The sequence below is a fragment of the Oxyura jamaicensis genome, chromosome 13 (assembly GCF_011077185.1).
Source record: "Oxyura jamaicensis isolate SHBP4307 breed ruddy duck chromosome 13, BPBGC_Ojam_1.0, whole genome shotgun sequence".
NCBI classification, from domain to species: Eukaryota; Metazoa; Chordata; class Aves; order Anseriformes; family Anatidae; genus Oxyura; species Oxyura jamaicensis.
In genome coordinates this window covers 6,285,775-6,302,849 of record NC_048905.1, presented here as the reverse complement: position 1 = coordinate 6,302,849, position 17,075 = coordinate 6,285,775, and the positions used below count along the sequence as shown (strand labels likewise).

The 17,075-nt window shown below is 42.5% G+C and overlaps 1 protein-coding gene across 6 annotated transcripts in view; it reads left to right on the top strand.

Annotated features, from left to right (window-relative positions):
• FBXW11 (F-box and WD repeat domain containing 11) overlaps positions 1-17,075 on the top strand; it is a 73,880-nt gene that overhangs the window by 36,437 nt on the left and 20,368 nt on the right. For all 6 annotated transcript variants that reach the window (XM_035338397.1, XM_035338395.1, XM_035338394.1 and 3 more), the window contains 3 exons: positions 909-1,134; positions 12,281-12,467; positions 12,988-13,078. In XM_035338397.1, the coding sequence (XP_035194288.1) occupies positions 909-1,134; positions 12,281-12,467; positions 12,988-13,078 (504 nt within the window). The remainder of the gene's footprint in view (positions 1-908; positions 1,135-12,280; positions 12,468-12,987; positions 13,079-17,075) is intronic.

Sequence of the window (17,075 nt, the reverse complement as noted above, 5' to 3'; positions counted from 1 at the left end):
ATTTTGTGGTTTGTGCTGACCTTGAAATGAAACACACGATCCTGCTTCAAAGGAGACTTGTGAACGTGGCTCAGCCTTTCTGAGCAGGTGACCGCCATTTGAAAGGAAGAGTCCTACACCTTCTCATAGCAAGGAGTAAAAAACCAATTTGCTTTGCACTATTTAGGAGAGCTGGTGATCGTTCCCCAGGAGCCCTTTTGGTGTCATGGAGGGATCAGAAGAGCTTGGCTTGAACGTTTGATTCTTTTTACTGATAAAGTAACAAGTCCTGGGGTGTTCTTCTGCAACATCCTTATTTGTAGCTCAGGCTCCCAGGATTTTAATTATATTTTATGTGGATGTCCCAAACATTGACATGAGCTCTTTTTCAAAAACAAAACCAGCATTGCTGCTTGACATCATGTAATTCTTGGGCTTGGTTTGTGGGCAAACAGTGCAACACCAGTATGGGGGTCTTGATTTTTTTGTATTAGAGAAGTGTCAGCCAGCTTTTGTATGTATCTGCATGTGTGTTACTGAAACTGCCTGTGTAAATCATCTCTGGAGGCAAACCCAGTGTGCAGCTGAGGCCAACTGCCCTGTGCAACAGAAACCACTGGTTTAGTCTGGAAAAGTCTGTTCTAAAATGAATTAAGTTCCTTGCTGTTAAAATGGTAAGAGGTGAGAGAATTCAAGTCTTTCAGCATAGCAAATAACTTCTGATTATGAGCAAGGGACCTTTTGCCCGGCTTTATGTCTGAAAGATGAGATGGATAAGGCATAGCTTGTATCTTTAACAATGTTTTAAAGTTCAGTTCTGTTGAGTATCTCTCTGTGTCCTCTCCTGTTTTCTTTCTGGGGAGGGTTCTCATAAAGCTGTTCCTATTCTTATTCGTATTTACGTACTGGTATTTCTTTTCTAAAAACAGATAAGTAATGGAACTTCATCTGTGATTGTCTCAAGAAAAAGACCATCGGAAGGAAATTACGAAAAGGAAAAAGACTTGTGTATTAAATATTTTGACCAGTGGTCTGAATCAGATCAAGTTGAATTTGTGGAACACCTTATTTCACGAATGTGTCACTATCAGCATGGACATATTAACTCTTACTTGAAGCCCATGTTACAACGGGACTTCATCACTGCGTTACCAGGTAAATGAACATTCGTTTCGCAAGACATGCACTTTTCTAATACTTGGGGCGTTTGCAAACTTTTCTGAATGTCCTCCAGACTTAGATTTTCTCCTCTAAAGGATGTGATGTTTCCTAGTCAGAAGAAGTGCAGGAGGGCAGCTGAAGTCATTCACTTCTGTGATTAATTGAATTGGCCACTGGATGCCAGTGTTGTTCCATGTAAAAGGAGTTTGAGTAGCATATCCTGAAGAACCATTTGTGTTTAAATTGTATCTGAGCTGTTGTAGAATGTGCGTGCATGGAAGCTCTGGTCTAGCTTGCTTTCATGCGAACCCCCTAGGTGTGCGAAATACTACAGAAGGGGTTTTTGTTTGAGAAGTCTTCATATCGTCGTAGTTTTTGTCCTGAGTTTCCCAAATCTTGAATGAAAAGCTGTCTGCTCAGATAAATGAATCTAGTTTGTCTGATCTTGTTAACAACTCGAGCAAAAACAAGTGTGGATTTTTATTGCGTAGTCCTTTCCTTTCTTCAGTTGCTCGGAACCTCTTCTGCCACAGATCAGTGTAAACCTTTATCAGTAATTTGAACATGAAATATGTTCTTATGCTTAAAACGTTCATCAAGAAATATGGAGCAGTAATAACTAGACATGTAGAATCTTCAGCTTTTAATCTCCGGGAAAGGTGTATATTTTCCATTATCTTCTGAAAGGAATGGATTGCTGCATCCGTGGATTTTTTCTGATAGGGAAAATAATTCAAAATCACTCTTTGGAAGGTAAATGTGTTGACATCGTTCTCAGAGTGGGAAGTAAGCATCAAATAAGGGGACAAAATGTTCTGTTTGCCACCGGCAGTAAAATAGCACAGATTGACTCCTGCAGTCAGTGGTCTGTGGGTGTTATCCCAAGAGTGCTGGGCCACAGCAGTGAGCAGAGTGGATGAGGTGGTGATAGAAATGGAAAAGGACTGAAAACTGGTAATTTGAGCACAAGGACAGGCAAGGTCCCTTCAAAGGCAGGTCCCTTGCAAACTCTGAAGCTTTTTTCTAGCCACTGGTGTGCGTTGGTAGTCCTGTGTGTGGTCTTTTCTGGTGTCTGGTGACAGAATGCTGCAGTGTTGGTTTTAATATTGCGGTTGTCTTAGCTTGGATGCTGTGGGCTTCTGTCCTCTATAGTGCTGCTATATAAAACAAAAAATTGAGGAGTTCAGCTTTCGTAGGTGGTGATGGGATTTTGGCTTATCTGCCAAGTATGATTGAAGTGAAATTCCCAGGAGTTGGAGGGGTGAAGTAGGGGAATGAGGAGTTAGGACAAAGAGCACATGTGAGATTCCATGTCACTATTTTATTAAAAAAAAAAAAAAAAAAAAGCCTTACTGTATGAATAGAGGCTATGAAAGGAAAGAAGCAGCCTTATCCCCCACATCTCTTATCTCATGGAAGTTGTTTCCTAGCAGACTTAGCTTATCCAGCCGCACGCATAAAAACGTGCTCCTCATTTTGACTGGAGAGATGTCTCCAGGTAGCGTGGATGCTTCTTCCAGCTTGCTTCTCTCTTAATATTGAATCTTGATTTCTCTAGGGGAATATCTGAGATGTAACTTAAAGTGAAATATACCACCATGGTCACCATGTACAAGTATGAGCTTCAACTATAATTTTGTTTTGTTTGCCTTTATTTTACACCTCAGAGTAGATATCGTGGAGTTGTTCAGTTCTTTTGTATTAGATTTGTATTCCTAGGAAATCTTTGGGAGCTTCATAAGGTGACAGTTATTTTTACTGCATTTATATATATGACAAATACATATTTGTTTACAACTTTTATTATTTTGAAGATGTAAATACCGGGAGCTGTTCTCATTTCCTACAATCGTCCTTTTTTAAGGGTAATGTTTTAAAGCTGCTACTCCTCCTAGTCACTGGAAAGTTTTCCTGGCTGTGGGGGTGCTCTGCTGTGCTCTTCTTAAGGTGATGTTACAACTGCCCGGTAACTTTTGCTTTAAGCAACAAGCTATTTTGGTAGTTGGTTGCCTTATGCATTAAATACTGGTCTGTACATGGAAAGAAATGATACGGAAATTTGGAGGGAAACTTTGCAACAGGTTCCAATGTCTCTTACCTGAGTATCAAAACACAAAAATTTGAAGTTGCTTGGTTACGACATGGATTACAGAAACCACCTTTCCTGCTTAAACAGACGCCTTTTTCTGAAAAGGTTAAATATAGAACTTCATTAATTGCCCTTTAGCCAGCTGAAATTTAGTTGCATCCAATTTTGGATTAAGACAATGAACGTTTTCCATAACATCCAGCAGCATATTCAGTGTACACGGCAGCTCGTTGGAAAAAGCCGTCTGAACTCAGCCGGACACCTGCTGCAGCTGAGCAGTAATTACGGGTCAATTTTGCAGGTTGTGCTTTGCTGCGTGACGTTGAAGAGGTTCTGCTCTAGGAAAGTGAAAAGATATTTATACTAAAACACCTATATAATAAAACCGTGCAGATTTTTATAAGGTGTGTTGGATTCCACTGTACATCTGTGTGCCCCGAGTGGCTTTTATGGTGTCTTCCACGCAGCCGGGACACGTGTACTGAATGGTAGATCTGGTGTCCAGCAGCAATTCTCTCTTGATTGAAGATGACCTAACCATGAATAACTGGCAAAAAAAAAAAAAAAAAAAAAAGCCCACAAAAACTTCTTAACCTGTTTTCCTGCACAATTTGTATGCTTTTTCACCTTTCAGCCATGTCTGCGTATACCCTGGGTGGGTGCTTCTGGAGAAACAAGTGACTTAATTTGTTCAACTACAGATCTCCTATTGCGCTTAAAGTGAATTTGATTATTGTGATTCTAAACTCAGTTCTTGACTACAGATTCCTGGCTTCTTACAAACAAAGGGGTATTTTCGATCTTTGAACCTCTCCTTTTTCCAGGGACAGCTCTTCAGCAGTTTTGAAGGGAGATGGTTGGGTTTTTTCTTATCCCATGGAGACAACTTTCTTTTTTCAAAACTTTCCCCCGTCAAGTGTTCCATGTTTCATTTTGCTTATGCTTAGCGCTACCTATGACACCCTGGAAAAAAAATCTTTTAAAACTCACTACATTGCACGCAGGACATCACAAAGCCCCCAAGGTTTCTTCGTGACACTCGGTGGCTGCTGTTTCTCAAAGTTACACGTAGTAGAAAATGCAGTTGCCCAGAATGCCCGATAGGAGCAAGGGTTTCCCAACTTCTGTGCTCCAGTTGCTGAGCAGGGAGCTGCCGTGCGTGCAGGCACCAGATTTTCATGTCTGAAATGTGTTTTCAGAGAATAACTACGCACTTTTGTCCTCAGTGTTTAAATGCAAGCTCTGCGTTGCTGGTCACTATTCGTTACTTCTTGAGGTGCAGCAGGGCGTGTAAGTGTCGGTGAAAGCAGAAGTAGGGAGACAGATAATTCTTTGCTTAACATCAGGCACAAGGAAAAGTGGGTTTGAACATGCAGCGTCTCTGTATAAATTCACCCAAGAACTTAATCTGGTGTGGTTGCAATGAAATCAGTCCCGTGTTAGGCTAGCATCACATCAAACATAAATGAGGTACTACCTTCTGACAGGTAGCTCCACTTGTCTTAAAGAAATCAAATTCCTGTTCTAAGCTGAAATAGTTCTTGCGTGCTACTGTCCCCGCTGACTTTTACACCTTTGAGAACGCGAGATAAATGGAAAATGGCTGTGGTATCTCCCTTTTGCTGCAGTGGAAAAAGTGATAATTCAGGTACGCTTTGCTGCGAGTTGTGGCACAATGTTTAGTCTGCAGGCACGCTCCTTACAAGCTGGGCTGTGCTTGGGCTCCTTCCTTTCCTACTAATCACAAGCATCAGCCCCTGCAGATAGCGTTGATCTGCCTTTCTGGGCTCCAGGTCCCTCAGAAGGCTGTATTTGTTGATGCTCTGGGTCTGCCACCACCGCTCCCTGCAGCGGGGCGGAACGGGCAGTGTAATCGCAAGAATAACGCATGGCCACCACCGTGCTCTCGAGTCTTTTAATTGTATTTAAGATGTTAATATTCCTTGCATGGTCTCATCCAAATTGTGCCCTTTCCTTAAACAAATTGACCCTTGGGCACAACCTTGTCACCCACGATTAGGAAAGAGCCCCTCACGTACACGTTGTGTGTGTTGCAGCTGTAGGACAACCTCACGTGGTGTCAGGCAAGGCAAACCCTGCCAGAGCTCTTCTGAAACGTCTCTAAAATAATAAAAATCTGTGCAGTTCTATGATCTAAGTGACTGCTTAGTATCTGATGTTAGTCAGTTTTACAGAGTTGACATCCCACATTCGGGTTTCATTTTCATACAAAGTGATATTTACACATTGAGCTTTGAAATCCCCGTGGATTTTAATTGTTTTAATTTATTATTGAAATGCACCCAAACCTTCATCTGGTACCTATAATCAACAACAGCTGTAATTTTTCACCATTTTCTATAAAACTGCAAGAGCTCTTGAAGAGGCAGAAGAGGTGGGAGGAATGTTTGCCTTTTTTGGTAAGTGTACCAATAAATGTTGGATGCATTTTACTAACAAAAATTTACAGGTTTTAGTACCTGTTTCACAAATGGTTTTTAAAAGTCAGTGCATATTTAGTTTTAATGTAAAATAGTTATTGTAGCCACTTCAGCCTGTAACGCGTCTTAAACTGAAGCCTGCATCTTGTCCGGAGTAATCGCAATAGGCCCATCGAAGTAGCAGCGCATTGAACCAGTTCCTGCTGTTACTCAGGAGAAGTATTTTAGTTGATGTGGTTTTGATGTGAGCACTTTGCATCTGTACGTCTTTCCAAGTAGTAAGACTTGTCAGAGTGGGCTTGGTGGTGAAGCATTGGTGTGCCTGTGCTCAGTGTGCAACTTTCAAAGCTGTGCGTGTTCATGGAGGACAAGACTGCTGTATTTTAACAGCATCAGAAACTGTTTCTGACGTTTAAAAACCTATTTTAACTCTTAGCAGTGCCATGCACAATTGTAAAAATTACGCATCTGTTAACGAAGGGTTTCTACCCAGTAATTTGCTGTTGATCCTTAAAACTCGAAGAAATAAGGCTTCACAGTGCAGGTTGTGTGTGCTCAAAGTGTGCAGCCGTGGATTGGTACGGGTCTGTAGGTACATGATCACTGTTATGAAGCTGTGGTAGCTGCTAGCTTTTAATAAAAAGCTCACTTCAGCTCAATGGAAAATGAGTACTTGGTACTAGGGTTGCACCACGCACAACAGTGCCAAGCGCTGGGCTCATACAGTGAGCCCCAACAGGCCAAGCACATGTCACTTGCTTTTAAGCTCTCCAGACTCAAGGTCTCGCTGTTCCATAAAGCATCTGTTTGCTGACGGGCAGTCAAGCCTGAATCTTCTTGACAGCATTCCTAACCTGTAGAAAACAAAAGTCGTCTTAGGAAAGAAGACTTTCCATGTATTTTAGGTTTATTTGGCAACTTACTCTCCTCAGAAACCACATTCCAGCACTGCCTGTAAACGCTTGGTGTGTTACAGTGAAACATGCTCTATTAAATTGAATTTTGAGAAGGTCTTGGCCCAGTTCTTCTGGGTTCTGCACATGCGTAAAGCTACCCAGGACAGCTGAGTGCTCCCTGATGCTGGAAGAGGGGCTTCGGCACGGCTGTCTGCTGGCACGTGCTGTGCCTCTGCCAGCAGGTGGGATTAGTGACTCTGGCACCTCTGCAGAGCTTCACCAGCTCTTCTCCTGCACTTCATGATGTCTGCGGACAGCAAATAAACGTCAGCGCTTGATCCCTCCAAGAAAGACTCGTTTTTTGGAGAAACTGTCGGTCATTCACCCTGCTGGGCAGCTTCTCTACCATGCTGTCAGAATTACTTATTTTATTGACTGCTAGAAAGCTCTGCAACTTAAAGTAGCATGGTAACAATCATTTTTCACTACTTGATGAGGATGCTTTTGTCTGCTTAATTTGACTGCATTTCTGGACTTGCAACTTGGGTGGGTTTGGATCCAAGTTTTTGCAACTGTTTTTCGAAGGACCATTTCTGCCCTTCCAAATGCAGCTGTTTGAAGACTGAACAATTGTTAAACACTTCTGCTTTGTCATCTGTCATTTTTCTTAATCCGCTCTGCACAACTGCATTTAATCTGGAGAACCCTCTTTTCGAGAAAACGACATTTCACAAGGAGAAGAAAACTAAAAGCAATTGAACTCGATAAGCCGATGGATATACACACCGTATTACTCGAGCATCACGTTTATTTTTAAACAGGGAATCACAAAGCAATGGGCTGCAAGCTTGTATTTGCCTCGCCCTAAAAGGTGTTAGGGTGGATAGCAAGCCCTGCTGTTTGACATCGTGTCTGTGATCCAGACCCTCTTTTGTAGTTTCAGAATAAGTCTAAATCAAATTCGTCTGAAACTGCCTAAATGATGTGAATTCTCACACAAAGGGATTGCACATGGAAAGTGTGGATTTCTAACAAGGGAATGTGCTGTATGCTCCAGGTGAAACTCCTGAAGTATTTATGCTTGATTCTAAAACACTTGCCTGCTGTTGAGAAACAAGTGAACCTGCCTTGCTAACCGATGGGCATTTCAGTTCCACTCCCGAGCAGATCTGGACCTGGTCACTGTTTTCTGAAAGGTGACCAAGGTGTGTTAGAGTAGGAGCCACGGAAAGCATGCGTCTGAGCTCAGAGGGTGCTTTGCAGTGCAGCTTTTTTACTGGGTTGGTGACTGGTACTTTTACAGCTCCTCAGAGCTCTTCTCTCTGTTTGGAGGAATAATGATTTAGCTTGTTGCCAGGAGATGGCAGTAGCAGATAAACCCTTATGGTACTGTTACTGCATATGGGCATCACCTGAACGTACATCTGTCTGTCCTTGTCTCCCTTGGGAATTGTGTCTTTGCATCTGGCGTGTTTGTGATCTTTTCACTTCAGAGATTGCTAGTGTGGATGCTTTGTCCCATAACTTTCTTCTGAAGTATATGGCTGGAAGAAGGCCGGAGGTATGGTTTGCTTAAATGTTTTTAGCAAATTACCCTTAAATTCCCTAAAGAATGTTCATATGCACATGTAACTTTTTTTACGAAGTTATGCTAATCAGGTGAAATTACACCTTAGATTACACGTTAGGATTGGAAAAGCATCCAGTAGCTAGGGTGTGTTTGGCACGAGTCCTGATCTCCCACCTTTGTGATGCCTAGAGATAGATAGCACTGGTTGGACCAAAGTGTGTGTGCTAGGGACAGCCCGTCCCTTGACTGTGCAGCTAGTTTATTTGGTGAACTTTGCATCGTTTTTGTTCATCCACCTGCACTCTTTCAGGTGCCCGAGTAAAGAGTTTCACACCTTAAAGGTGCAGATGATGGAATGTTTGCCTGGCATCACTGTGTCATGTGCTAATGGCCTTTTTGGACTCCAGACATAGCCGGAGTGAGTTTATTTTTCTTCTAACAAAGAGGAATTAAGGTCATCGGAAAAGGCTAGCCTTGTGTGGCTCTGCTCCTCTGCCGTGCTGCAGCTGCTTAGAAGTGCCTTTGGTGTGGGAGAGAGAGGACAGCGTCCTTGTATCTGGGGCAGCTGGAAGCTGAAAGCCAGTGCTCTCATCTTTCTCCTGTGCTTTACAGAAACAGTGTTGATGTCAGTGTTAAACTAACTGGATCTGCTGATGTAGCTGTAGCCAACTTCTGTACTTCTAACACCTTCTGAACCTAGCAATCACTCATCTTTAAATTTAATTACTAAGCTTGAAACGCGGTAGCCTGAAACTGGCTAAACTGAACTGGATAAGTTCTATAATTTCTTAACATTTCTCAGTCTCCCAGCAGCTGATGATTGCCTACAGATCCTTGTGTGAGGAAGTCATGGACACCCGTAGCCCTGCACCCTGGGACACCAGCTGCGAGGACAGTGAAAGCACCAGCTGGTAGCCTGAGGAGGGAGCTGTACACACAGGTGTTTGTTGTGTACTGGCTGCTGAAATTAAAACGGTGTGGTGAAATGGGAGCCCCAGACTCTTAATTTACACACAAACCTCAGCGTCCTGCTTGACTGATAGCTTTTGCTGTTACGGTGCTTAATTGCCATGCCCTATGCACCGTTAGCTTTGGGGCCTACGATGCTTCACGCAGAAAATGGGCCTCTTCCTTTTCAGAGTGTCCTGTGCTGGGTGCGGGGAGAGAAAGTAGACAACTGTCATGGGATTAGAGTGGTGCCAGACAGTTGTTGCCTCTGCACAAGCTGATCCTGTGCTCCTGAACGTGACAATTCTGTACTTCTGTGTAAAGTAACCACTGGATAGGCTTCTGTTAAAGCACGTGTGGGCCCTGCTCATCGCTCCCACCTGTAACCTTCAGCATCGGGGAAGTGCTTGCTAAGCAGGCCTGCTTGTTTTATTTTTATCCAGCCACTTTGCACAGTGAATTAGCTCATCTGCATGATAGCCAGTGAGTCACGTTTTTAACTCTGGAAAATGGCCTTGATGAAGTGATTTTATTGCCCTGAAAAACCTTCACAGTGTTGTCCCATCCCAGTAACTGAAATATATTCCAAGAAAATTGTGTTTAGAGTCTTCAAGTTGACATTTACTGGAAAGACTGGGTTGGGGCAGACCAAAGACCACATTTACAAAGTATGTAAGTGCTCCCATTGTTTGAGGTTGTTTCCCTCAACCTGCAGATGTAGGAGGTGGAGCTATCTTTCTGTTAGGAGTGGGTTTGCTGCTTCGCCAGTGGCTGTGTTTGAAACGCGCTGGTTGTTTGGACCTTGCTATACGTCAGTCAGTTGAATCTGTTATTAGGACTGTCATTGGAAAGCTTGTACAAACCCAGTTTGCTTTGTAGGAGCCTATGTCATTCTTAAAGCCTTTTTGTAGCTGAGTTATCTAGAAGAGCTGTGAAGCCACATGTGCTGGTCTCTTCCTGTTGCTGCTGAGGCTTACAAAGGCTGTGCTTACGTGCAGAGTAGTGGAGGACTGGATGAACAGGCTTTGTTAATCCTTTACAAAAGTTAACAGTAGTTTCATTGATTTTATGAGTATTTGAAGCCTGAAGTAGGGCATCATGAGGTAGAGCGGAAAATTAAGAAGGTCATCTCCTGCTTCAATTTTTTTTTTTAAGGTTGGCCAACTGGCATAAGTTGTTTGTGAAAAGGAAGCTATTTTGATAGATTTCTGATTAGAGTTCTGTGGAAAGCAAAACTGCAGGTTTCCGGGCAATGTCACAGACCTGCTGGTGGTTTCTTGTGGGCCAGTGACACCATAGCTGGGATATGGACAAGAAAAGTTTGCTAGTTTATAATTGGTGCCAATACTTTATGTAAGTGATTTCTATGTATGTGTTTTATTCAACTACAATTAGATTTTTTAAATCTAACACACTCAGTGGGGTGGGTAAGGTCTAGCAAAGACCACGAGCAGCTGCATGCAGCGTTCCGCTTGTTCTGGGCCTTGACAGATCTGAGGTGGCAGCTTGTGGATTCATTGTCTTTACTGAGGCGCTTTTTCCTTCCACCAGCTTCAGCTTAAGTCCCTATAGCTTTTTAGCAAGTACCAGGTAACATTGATGAAATGGTACACTTCAGCCTGTTGCCTTACGTGGACCTGGATGGCTGGGCAGGACCCCAGTTCTGGTGTAGCTGTACTGCTAATGGGGAGCAGAGCACGTTTTGTTTGTCAATCTACCCCTACCGTGGTATATAAAGGTCCTTGGGGTTAAGAAGCTGCTTCTGGTAGTTGGGATCTTCAGCCTTCGTGCCAGTGTTTGCCCACCTTGCTGGGGACTGCTGGTGCAGCTATCGCTACCTGACCAACGTCCCTGCATTATGCTGCCTGGGCAATTAGGGCATGAGAAACCCGCAGGTAGGTGGTGTTATGTGCCACCTACGTATGGCCAGAGGGTGTGCTTCGGAGCGGCCGTGTTTCACTTAGGAGTTCAGTTGTGCACATGGCCGAACTCATCCTTTGACCCAGTGAAGCCTGCATGGTGAAATCTGGAGCAAGCAAGCTTGTACCTCGCTCCGTGCCCAAGAAGGTGTTGTGCCCTGAGGCTGGGAGAGCAGCAGGTGAAGATTTAAACCTAAGATAATATCTGCCTGTATGGCTGTTTTATACACACGAGAAATCTTTGAAGGTACACTGAGTTTGTTTTGGACTATACAGAAGCAGAGCCATCACCTGTCATTATTTCAGAGTTCCTTGACTCCTGGTGAGGATCCTGAGGTTTCTTAGCGGATTCTTATACTGGAAGCAATCACGTTGACTGGACGAAAAATAAATGCTGCATTGAATGTTACCATGTGACTTACTCCAATTGTTTCACAAACAATTATCCTTCTTGGATTTTTCTCTAGCTATAGAGAAGTGTCAGCCAGCTAATGGTGTAAGTTGTTAGTAATAATTTCTCTCAGCATGGAGTCCAGTGACAGTAAGCCAAGAATCAGTATAACCATTTACTGTTAACGAATTACTGTCTAATTCATTGTCACTGACTTCTCCTTAACCAGGGTACGGGGCATGGTGTCTGCGACACACCCAAGATCTGAACAAAACTGAGGAGTGCGCTTGTCACATGTAGATTATAGAAGGAGTTCAAACACAAGAACCCTGTTGTATTTAAAAGTGCAAGAAAATGTCTTTTTTTCAGAGTCTGCTAATGCTTCTTCTGGAGATGTCTGCATTTGCTCCTGTAGAGTCCCATCTGCTGAGCTGAATTATCTAGTATTATGTGTAAGGGAGTAAAAAAAGAATCAACAGTTTACCATGTAGCACTAGTACAGAGTTAAAGGATCTTGAGGAATATCTGCTGCTTGGACCACGAAGCCCAACACGTTACATGCTCAAAACAACCAAGATTCTGTGCTCAAGGCAGCCGAATGCTTGCTGTGCTGTGCTCAACTTTGGTTTGTGTTCGTTCTTGTTCAGTGAAGATGGGACCAATCCAGTAAGCAGACCGTACCAGGAAAGGACTAAAGAGGTGGATATTTTGGTGTACCTGTTGGGATTGATTCATAACTGGTGCTTCTGTGTATGGTAATTCAATAACCGTGTTGCTCCGGTGCCTGAAATAAAGCTGTGTTAGCTTTCTCTGAATGTACTGCAAAACTTGTTTAGTAGTTTACTCTGAAGTGATTGACATTTTGATTGCCTTTATTTCTTTGTAGAGCAAGGCTTAGATCACATAGCAGAAAACATCCTTTCCTATCTTGATGCCAGATCACTCTGTGCAGCAGAGCTGGTATGTAAGGAATGGCAGAGAGTCATCTCTGAGGGAATGCTATGGAAAAAATTGATTGAAAGAATGGTACGCACAGATCCGCTATGGAAGGGACTGTCAGAAAGAAGGGGTTGGTAAGTACCTGGACAATAACTGAATTCACCTTTTACAGTGTTCTCCTTGATGAATTTACCTAATCATGAGCTCCACCAAAAAGTAAGTTTATAGTAAATGAATCTCTCTGCAGTCCTTGTCCTTTACAAGTTAGTTTACAAGTTTATATGCAGTCCTTATCCTTTACAAGTTTCTGAAGACACGAGGTGTTTTGCTTTAGAAACCTGTTTTTCTGTGCTCTCTAGTGGTGTGCCTAAGAAAATGCAAGGCATGGAGTAAGGAGCTATGCAAGAGGAGGACACCCTACTGGCTTAAAAGCCTTACAAAGCCCTAATTCGGGAAACCCTAAGGAAAACACCTGTTTCTTTTCACATACAGCTGTCAAATTATAAAGTCACAGGGGCTGTAATTTCAATACTAAAAATGATTACAAATATTCTGTGAGAATGTGTCATAAGTTTTTGTTACGTGCAGATTTTGAATTCCTTTACAGTTTGGCTTCTTTGTGGTAAACTGAAAAATGTTTCTGGTTCTTTCTAGGGATCAGTACCTGTTTAAAAACAGACCAACAGATGGCCCCCCAAATTCATTTTACAGGTCCTTATACCCAAAGATAATACAGGATATAGAGGTATGTTTTCTGATACGTAATATCTGCAGCAGAAATAATGTTTCATACAGTTAATGTCTCAAAGATGTTGCATGTTAGAGCAATGAAGCAAATGGTGTGTTTGTATCGCTACCACTGTGTGAGCTCTGGCTCTTCAGAAAACGTGAAAAATGCCCTCAGCATCTCATTACTGCAGTGCAGACGTTAATGTGTCACTTCAAAGCTCTCAGTGTTAACACTGGCCTTTTGGGATCTAAATAGTTTGGAATTCCTTTGGGGCTGTGGATTTTAGTGAAATGGCAGTTTTAGGAAACTTACTACTCCAAGACAATTCCATATATTTCTGAATGTTTTAACATACCAGTTGTTCTCAGTAAGTGATCACTGTTAACGCTGTAGACACCAGTTTTTTAAGGCGTAGCTGGTCTTGTTATTTCTAAAGCTGTCACTGAGACAAACACATTTTTCTGAAGTTTATCGGAATCTTTTTTCCTGGCTCTAGTGATCTGACGAGAAAAATGAGCCCTACAATAATAAACTCAGTAGGGGTATCAGTGGTAGGGAGACTGTAGAAATGACTTAAAAAAAAAAAAAGTTTATCTCACTGAAGGATAACAAAGTTGGGCTCGCTCTTCTAAAACATCCTGATAGATCAGGATCATCTTGGTATTCTGCCTACCAGCAGAAAATTGAAGTCTTGCTCAGGTTGCTGTGTACCCACCGCAGAACGCTTAGGTTATACCACAGACTGTAGGTATTTATTTCAACCATGTGACAGACACAAAATTTTGATCTGAAATTCATTAGTGGGGAAACACATGTTTTGATGTTTAAGGCAGATGTGAGCTAATGGAATCATTCTGCTTTCGGGGAGCAACTTTTTGCTCATGACAGGACAAGGGGAAACAGTTTTAAATTCAGAGGGGAGATTTAGATGAGATGTTAGGAGGAAATTTCTCACTCAGAGGGCGGTGAGGCTCTGGCACAGGCCGCCCAAAGATGGATGCCCCATCCCTGGAGGTGTTCAAGGCCAGGTTGGATGAGGCTCTGAGCAACCTGATCTGGGTGGTGGCACCCCTGCCCATGGTGGGGGGGTTGGAACCGTGTGATATTTAAGACCCCTTCCAACCTGAGCAATTCCATGCTTCTGCTATGGCAAATGTGAATTTGTGCTGCCTGGGGACTCCATAAGCAAAATTATTCTTGACCTATCTGTAACGTGTAGCTGCTGCAAAATCCAATTTCTGAATGTTGCTACACAATTTATAGAAATTTTAGCATCTAGTGATACAGAAGTATTTAAGCAACCCAGGCATGGTAAGACCGAACTCGACGTTTGCTTGCAAGCTGAATGATACACATTTTATTATTTGAGGGGAGATGTCTTTTATGTATAAGGAATGACAGTTGTATTGTGATGATGATAAGACCATGGGATTAAGGGTAACTCTTAACATGATATTCTCTTGTTTACTGCAAAATTTTGGCATTGTTTGGTGAAGGAACACAGCGGGAAAGATGAGCTTTGAGATCATATAAATCATTGAAGGAGTTCAACAGTATTCTATCCCAGATTTTAAAAGTTATTGTTTTGAAACTCATATGTTTAGATACGAGTGGAACATATGTATAGGAAATCTTCCTGTTATTAGAGATGGAGTGTTCCTTAGAGATGTTATGTTGTGAGGACTCGTGACCTTTGAACTTCAGTCTTCTTTTTAATACTTAGATTCTTTAGTTGCTGCAGACCCACATAAGGTGTACAGAAACGACACTCCTGAAATGGACAGTTCTGGCTAGTAAGAAATAAATAGGGGAGGAAAAAAAAAAAAAAAAAAACAAAAAAAAAAAAACAAAACACAAATCCTCATGCTTCACTCATTGCCATTACTAGTACTGATATCAAAAGTAAAATATGTCAAAATCTGGGAGTGGATAGAGGGTATACCACTAAAAACCTATTGTACTCGTGAACATGTTTCTTGGAAAAAAAAGAATTTTGTTAAAATAGACCTTCAAATGAAGAGAACTTGGCACTGCACTGCCTGAAGAGTGTCATGTATTCAGAACAGGCAGAAAACACATCAGTGTATGGAAGTCAGGAAACAAACTTACAGTGCTATTTTCAACCCTAGCTTTGGGTTTCAACTCCTCCATTTTTATTTTCCTTTATATAATGCTCACATGGATGATGCGACAGATGTAGAACATGCTGAGTAAGGGGTTATCTCATGTCAGGCTTGGAAAGGGAGTTGGAACTGTAGCATGGTATACGTAAAAGATGGCAAGCCACTAGTACTTAAAAATAGAAACGTGAGTAATGAGCGTGGGAAAAGCTGTCCTTTCTGCGGTGTGCGAAGAGTAAACTCCAGGCTCCTGCCATCATTTGTGCCCATTCCAAGCCACCATCCCATCCAGCTGCTTTCCAAATGGTTTCTGCAGGTTCTAGCTGATGCTTTTACCCATAACATGTTTAGGGGTCAGCGGGACACGTGGGAAACTCTTCCATCTCCAGCACAGAGCGAGGCAAGTAGAGAGAAGCAAAACGAGAGCTGTTTGAGGGAAACCTCCTGTAGTTCTGAACCTCCCATCCCGTGCTTGTGCCTGTAAATCCAGAAACAACCTTTGGTCTTTGCTGGTTGCAGTCATTTTGGGTAGAATTTCAGGCTTTGTCAACTAACCTCAAGGCTGTAGGTGACCCCTGGATGCTTTTGTAGAAGAGTGAGGCTGAAAGGAGCCCGGAGCTGTCAGCTGTGGGCTCTTGCCTCTGAACCAAATGCATCTTTGTCCGGTCTTGTAGAGGGGTGAAGCCTCTCCTTGAAAACCAATGGCTTCTTCCAGAACTGTGACTGTTGAGCATATTTCCCACTCCTGGTTCTTCAAAATGGCTTGGCCGGAGGGGGAAGGCAGAAGGACGAGGGTGTTGTGCCATGTCAAAGTTTTCCCTGCTTAAATGCTTCTTTTGGGCTTTGTGAAATACTGCTGTGATGCAGGTTTCCCACCTGGAGTGGGGTTGGTGTTTTTGCTGATAGCCAAGCGTCCAATAATTCATCTGCTTCCAAAAGAATATTAGAATTTTTCTTATAAATCACCCTTTAAAGCACTTTTCACAAATTGCTTCCCTAAAGGACTGTCAAAAGAAGCTTTTAACATTGTTTAAAAAAGTAGATGGTGGGTAACAATAGCAACAAAACTTAACTGTAGGGTTTGGAGCACTTCCTAACTTTTCCTCTGCTTTTTTAAGCCTTAAATTATAGTTCCCCTCAGTTTCATCCCTTTCCCCATTCTTTCATCTTTCAAAGCAATGTGCAGAAGCTCTTAAAACTTCCATCTTAGCAGTGATGAAGAATTCTCTTTCTCTGAATAGCAAAATGTTTTTTCTTCAAATATTTGCCTGGATCTGGAATAGGATCTTCCTGTTTCTGTCCGAGGGTCAGAGTTTAGGGAGCTAGCGATGAGCCAAAGATGCAGACACTCTATCCTCCTACCAAGGCTACCATATTAGCATTTTATATGATTATTTTAGTGTTTCTATAAGAAACTTGTATATGAAGGAGTTAATTTTCTTTTTATTTTCTCAGTACAGTGAAGTCTACTTGATGGAGCTGAAAATGTTGTCATTCAGGCTTTGTCCCGTGGAGGACAAAGGCTAACCACGTTCTGCTGGACTGCTTCTCACACTGCGTTCCTCCTTTTCAGCAGCTGGTGCTGAGCGGGGTTGTGTGGGTAGAGATGAGCTCGAAGGGGAAGTCCTCTATTCTTTCACTTGATTGACCGTTTGCAAAGTAATCCAAAAACTGAATTAACAATTGGAAGGAAAATTGAGGAATGATAAAAAGCAAATTTGTTTTCTTTCCCTGGGGCTCTATTTGCATTTCGGGTCAAAAGTCCGTGCCACCACAAAGTGGTGCTAACTGCAAGGTAGCCCAGGCTCTGATTTGGCACAGGGAGGTTCCCTAGCCTCTCTGAACGTTTATTAGTGCCAGTATCTGTTCGTTTTGTGCCAAGCGCATTTAGG